Source organism: Eschscholzia californica, unplaced genomic scaffold (assembly GCF_041429995.1).
Source record: "Eschscholzia californica isolate CP2 unplaced genomic scaffold, dmEscCali1.0.p SCAF_4, whole genome shotgun sequence".
Taxonomy (NCBI): Eukaryota; Viridiplantae; Streptophyta; class Magnoliopsida; order Ranunculales; family Papaveraceae; genus Eschscholzia; species Eschscholzia californica.
In genome coordinates this window covers 14,525,557-14,531,714 of record NW_028238461.1, presented here as the reverse complement: position 1 = coordinate 14,531,714, position 6,158 = coordinate 14,525,557, and the positions used below count along the sequence as shown (strand labels likewise).

At 34.9% G+C, this 6,158-nt stretch overlaps 1 protein-coding gene across 1 annotated transcript; it reads left to right on the top strand.

Moving 5' to 3' along the window:
- Positions 1 to 344: 344 nt before the first annotated feature.
- Positions 345 to 2,845, top strand: LOC147543009 (homeobox-leucine zipper protein ATHB-13-like). Its single transcript, XM_086634462.1, has 3 exons — positions 345 to 779; positions 876 to 1,261; positions 2,024 to 2,845. The coding sequence occupies exons 1-3, from the start codon at positions 629 to 631 to the stop codon at positions 2,465 to 2,467; spliced, it is 981 nt and encodes a 326-aa protein (XP_086490588.1). The 5' UTR covers positions 345 to 628; the 3' UTR covers positions 2,468 to 2,845.
- The last annotated feature ends 3,313 nt before the right edge of the window (positions 2,846 to 6,158 follow it).

Here is a 6,158-nt window from a genome sequence, read left to right as displayed (position 1 = left end):
ACTGAGAAAGAGAAGAGAGTGAGAAACAGAAAAGAAGAGAGAGAGAAAGAGAAAAGAAGAGAGAGAAGAAAGAGAAACAGAAGAGAGAGAGAGAGAGAGAGAGAGAGAGAGAGAGAGAGAGAGAGAGAGAGAGAATGGGGAGATAGAGAAGATGATGAAATCGCCGGCCGTCGCCGGCACCATCAGGCCGCCGACTTTCTGCCGGCGACTTATAAGGTGCGTTTGGTTTGATTTTTTTTTGTTTTCCACCGTCTTCTCCGAAAATATTTCTGCTTTCCCCAAAGCGGTGACCTTTTCTTTGAAAAAAATAAAATATAAGGGTTGATTAACTTTTTTTTTGCTCTAAATGTGTAGAGGAAAAAATGATATAAATAAATTCAAAACTTGGGTTATATTTCATTTCTTCTCCTTTCCTTTTTATAAAAAAAGTTGCTCTCTGACAAATCATTACATCTCTCACTTTCTCTCTCTAAAAGTTAGCTCCTTACCCATTCAAGCTCTTATATCCATATTTTCTTCTGTTCTTTCTCACTGTGTTTCTGTCTCTGACAGTCACCATGACTATTAGATCTTCTTCATCATCATCAATTCTTTTCAGATTAATTGCCACACAATAAACATAAAAAACATGGGTTGTAATGGGATGGCCTTCTTTCCTTCAAATTTCATGGTTCAAAATCCTCATGATCAAGAAGATCAACAACACCACCACCCACCCACTTCTCTCAATTCTCTCATCCCTTCCTCATGCACACCTCATCATCAAGTAGACCTCCATGGTAATTATCTTTATTCACTCTCTCTATACACTTTCTCTCTCTCTCTACCCTTTTCCTCTCTCTAACTAACTTTTTGTTTTGGTGGTATACATGCAGGTGTAGCATCAATTCTTGCAGGGAAGAGATCAATGTCATTTACAGGTTTTGATATGGGTGAAGATCAAGTTAATGGAGGAGAAGATGATTACTCAGATGATGGGTCACAAGTTGGAGAGAAAAAAAGAAGGTTAAATATGGAACAAGTTAGAACACTTGAGAAGAATTTTGAGTTGGGTAATAAACTTGAACCTGAGAGAAAAATGCAGTTAGCTAGGGCACTAGGTTTACAACCAAGACAAATTGCTATTTGGTTTCAAAATAGAAGAGCTAGATGGAAAACAAAGCAATTAGAGAAAGATTATGATATTCTCAAAAGACAATTTGAAGCAATTAAGGCTGATAATGATCTACTTCAAACTCAAAACAAGAAACTTCAAACAGAGGTAATAACAATATTACTAATAATAATGATAATTAAATCTTAGTACAAAGGCTTTCGCTAGTTTTTTTGGGAAGTAGATTCAGACTCTGGTCTCTCCAGTACAGAAACATACTCTGGTTCCTCAATGGAAATAGAAAGTAATATATGATATCCCTCAATCAAGTTGAGTTTTCGAGTCGATTTCGTACTTGGTTTTGAATTAGATAACCCTGTCAATTGAACCTCCCATTGATCTACTTTTTCATTTTTATTCACACTTTCTTATGAGAGCTACCAATTGACATTAAAACCTAGAATTACTAGGTAACTAATCTCATCTGAATTCACATTTTCTTGAAATTGGCAACTATTTGATCCTTTAATTAGCTAAATCTCTTAGAAAAATGACTGTAATCTCATCTGAATTCCAACCAAAGTACGTGTCCGGACAAAAATTAGAGAAAGAAAGTACGACCAAGATTGTGGTGTGGCACAGACGCAGAGTAACATCTTTGAAACCCTTAAATGATATTGGTTTATTGATTAAACTATGTACTTTACTTTCTAATGTTTTCATCAACATGTAGCCCATTTATTCAAATTTTAAATTCTTCCATGATCTTACCATATATGCATTTTTTACTTTTTTTTATATTACATATAATATAATTTATGGGTGTTATATTTTCTTAACTACTCTCTAAAAATATTAAAAAAAATATCCATTTGTTTACTTTTAGTTTGATTATATGATGAATTGATTGGTGGATCCAATGATTTGCAGATATTGGCACTAAAAACTAGATCATCAGAACAAGGAGGTCATGAATACATCATCAATCTAAATAAAGAAACAGATCAACAAGGTTCATCAAGCAATGGAAGTGAAAATAGTTCTGAAATAAACTTAGATATATCAAGAAGTACACCACCATCAATTGATAGTCCTTCTCTCTCTTCTCCTCATCATCAAACTAGACCACCTTCTCACACTACTACTACTACTACTCTTTTCCCATCATCCAATCTCATTAGGCCCACAGCTGTGGCCCAACTTCTTCAAAACTCTTCAAGATTATCATCAGACTTTCAACAACAACAACAATACCTACAAACTAAGATGGAACCCACCACAGTCCAAGATGATCAAAACTTCACCAACATGTTCTGTGGCATTGATGATCAACCTAACTTTTGGCCATGGCAAGAACAACAACACTTCCACTAGTGAAAATTTTCTTGGCATTATCAGCTTAAAATGGGGAAACAAGAAAAATGAAATTTTAAAATTCATGTTTTGGATTAGTTACATCTATTATTGAGGTACCAAGGGTATTTTTGGTATGAAATGAAAAAATGTCCGCGTAAAACTCTAAGTTATGATATGGATGACTATAAGCTTATCGGATTCAGATGGATGAACGTGACATGTTTCGCATTTCTGGCCTACCACTACTATTTCGGGTTACCCATCTTCCCCAAAATTGTTAGGGATATTAGTTTTTCCTTTATTAGGTTAATCTTGTATCATTTATTTTGGGTAGGATTAATTTTGTGTCAATGAATATGAAGCATGAAATAATAAAAACTAGCACTACTACTACAATTTTGATTGGTTTTTCAACTCTAATTCCAAGTTCTGTAACATGTTCACTTCCACCCTTTGACGCAATTTTATTGCGATCTCTTGTCGAAGTAGCAGGGTATTCATACTCGGGCTATGACGGCGATCCCATTTCCCAGGTGTCTGAACTGTTTCTACATTGTAGAATTCGATCGGATATGGTCTTTGTACATGGAGAGTACTGGCGGGATACCCAGGAATCATCCTATGATTCCATCTTGCAGACACCCTCGTTTCTTCCAGAAATGTTGGGGGTTTGTTTTATCCATCATAAGTGTTACACGAAGTTAGATACGAGCTTCATCTTCATAGATACCAGATGGACGCTCAACATTAAAGATTATATCTCGATCAAGAAGAGTTGCCAGCCTTGCAAGCTTCAGAATGGAGACTGCCCTACAAACCGAAGTTATATGATGCATTTCTTCACTTCTGATATTTTGTTGTACTATTTTTCCTATAGTATTTGTATTTTTCTTCTTACTGTACTGTAATAGACTTTTAATATTAATATATTCCCTTCAACAAAAAAAAAAACTTGGGTTTGTTGGTTATTTTGTCTAACTAATCATATAATTGTTGATTGCTTGAACCTTTGTGACTTTTGAGTAGAGACCCTAGCTAGGAATAGACAGATAAAAGTTAAATTTCTTTATTTATTTTTGAAAGTGGTGAAAAGGTGAAAGTGAAACATTTTCTATGTGAAAAAAAAAATCATATAAAGAAATCTAGAGAGAGAGAGAGAGAATCAAAGTACACATTTCAAGGGAGAGAAAAGGACAAAGAGAAGGAGAAGAAAAGGAAGGATGATGATGGAGGAAGAAAACAAGGAGTATTGGAAATGGTCCATACCTTTGTTCATAGTGAAGGTGACATCTGAGTAAATCTGCAAACTATGGCTGCTGACAAGAAAAGAGTAACCATGTACTCTATTTAGCCTGACAAAAGCCTCTCTCTCTCTCTATATTGATTGAGTGTTACATGTGACCTACTGCCTGCCACCCAATTACCCAACTCCAATAGCTTCCCCTCTCTCACTCTCAAACATCTCTCTAAACTAGTACCAAGCTAGCCTTCTATGGTGCTCTATTTTCAATCCAATTTATTTGAATTGAATAGATCCAAAACCAAAACAAATAATCTTAAATCATATTCTAGTCAGACTCCAATTCTAATTCAAAAAGAAAAACAAACACTACCCAATTAGAGATCAAATTTGAGTTTGAACTTTCTATGGCTAGTGATGAAACAATTCATTTTTATCATCAATTAAGTTCACATCTCAAGAAATTTTTGATGCTACGAACTTAAAATATTATTTCAAGGTCTTACTCGTTGTCTGTAAAACATTATTAGCTGGTATCAAGTCACAATATAAAAGCGGATTGACCAAGACTCTTGTTAGACGACCAAACCTTCACACTAATGTTGCACACGTGTGCATCTGTTATTGTAAACAGTTGTGACTAGACACATACTCCGGTTGAGATTCGACGGAGATATGTCCCGGGCAGATAGACATTTTCCTGATGCAAATGTGTACAATGGACCCACCTTAAACTGACCCACATAACATGATAACACCCCATGTTCAAGTCTGACTTCATGGTGTAGGGAGAAACCAGATAAAGAAGATGTAAATCTTTCACAAAAAGTGATGGTCCGCCTGGAGAAAGTGATAACAATAGAGTGAAGTATCGGGCAGTAGTTACACATTCAACACCAACAATGGCCATTGGGTAGCGACAGTGGTACAAAGTACAAACCTAGAGGAAGAATTTTGTTTCCATTGTGAGGTCATAAGATAAAAACTCTCAAAAGTAGCATTCATTCTAAGTTGAATTGTTCTCAACAAAAAAAAAAAATTCTAAGTTGAATTGTAGGTAGTTTAAATGGTTAATTCTATTTTGGTCCATTAAAGATGACCAATTCATAAAAATAACCCTTAAAGATAACCAACTTCCACTTTGGCATCCTTTTGATTTTTCCGTATATCACTTTAACTATTTACTTTGTATTTCATATTTTCATTTTAGAAATGTATTTCCTTCCCAGTTCTATCTTCCTTTTTCCAGGGCAGTGGTTGACAATTTTGGGGGCCAGTGTCAAACTTTGATCGGACCCCATTTATACAAATTCGATGTACAAATTTTTTTTTTTACATGCGAAATAATGAGCACAAATTTTAAATAGTTTACCTGTAAAACGCTAGTATAATAAATTATTGATGAACCCAAATGAATGGTGTTTCTCTGTGATTGTCCTAACCCAAATGAATGTGTATAAGAATTTACAAGAATCAGAATTTCGATTTTTCTTTTTGACACAATCTGAAACTAAGGTTTGAAAGATAGATTGGAGAGAAAAATTGTGAAGTAAAAGAGATTTGAAGGTGGGATAAATAAATAGAGAAAAATTGTATAGTCCAAAAGATTACATGAAGATTTGAAACTGGGAGAGGCCTAAAGAGAGAGTTGGTTGTTACAACTTAAAAAATAATGAAAAAACGCTTTTTATGAGAGTTGAACCCTAGACTTGTTGTACACGAACCATTCAACTTACCAACTGAACTTGTACCAATTTGTGCTTTGATGGTACTCTTGCTTCAATAAATCTGTTATATTAGACGAGATATAAAGAACTTAATGGGCCCTTGTGGTGGGGGGCCTAGTGTGAGCGCCCTGCCCGCACTGGCCCATCCACGACCCTACCTTTTTCATAAGAAGAAAATAAGACTTTTTTTTTTTCTTATTCTTCTTTCTTTTCTCTTTCCTCATTGCACCATCACCCCTCCACCATTAGACACAACGATCACCGTCACCTTTCTTCTTCTTGTTCTCCTACTCAACACTCTTTTCTCACTGTCATGCATGGACTTCATGAATGATAATGAGAGTCCATGTACTTCATGTCAATCAAGACTTCATGTCCCAGGTACAGTCATAAACTCCCTGTCCACGTAAATTCATAGACTTCATGTCTATGTAGATTTCTATTGACAATAGAGAGTCCACGGACTTTCATCGATTCTCATTATCATTTCAATGACATCTCAATTGACATTACATAATTGCGATGAATTCTCAGAATCTCAATGGCATTTTTCATTGACATTGTATGCCTTTTATGAATGTTATGTCAATGAAAGTGTAATATATTGTGATAACTAAATTAATAATAAATATGATATTATCTATATAACAAAACACAAAAGTTGTGACTAGGACAAGCTGACTAGGACCAATCTATATAACAAAACAGGGTATATAGCTGACTAGGACAAAATAAATGAATC

Coding starts and splice junctions, on each gene's coding strand:
- LOC147543009 (XM_086634462.1), top strand. CDS start 629: ATGGGTTGTAATGGGATGGCCTTCTTTCCTTCAAATTTCATGGTTCAA. Junction 780..875: donor TCATCAAGTAGACCTCCATG/GTAATTATCTTT, acceptor GTATACATGCAG/GTGTAGCATCAATTCTTGCA. Junction 1,262..2,023: donor ACAAGAAACTTCAAACAGAG/GTAATAACAATA, acceptor AATGATTTGCAG/ATATTGGCACTAAAAACTAG.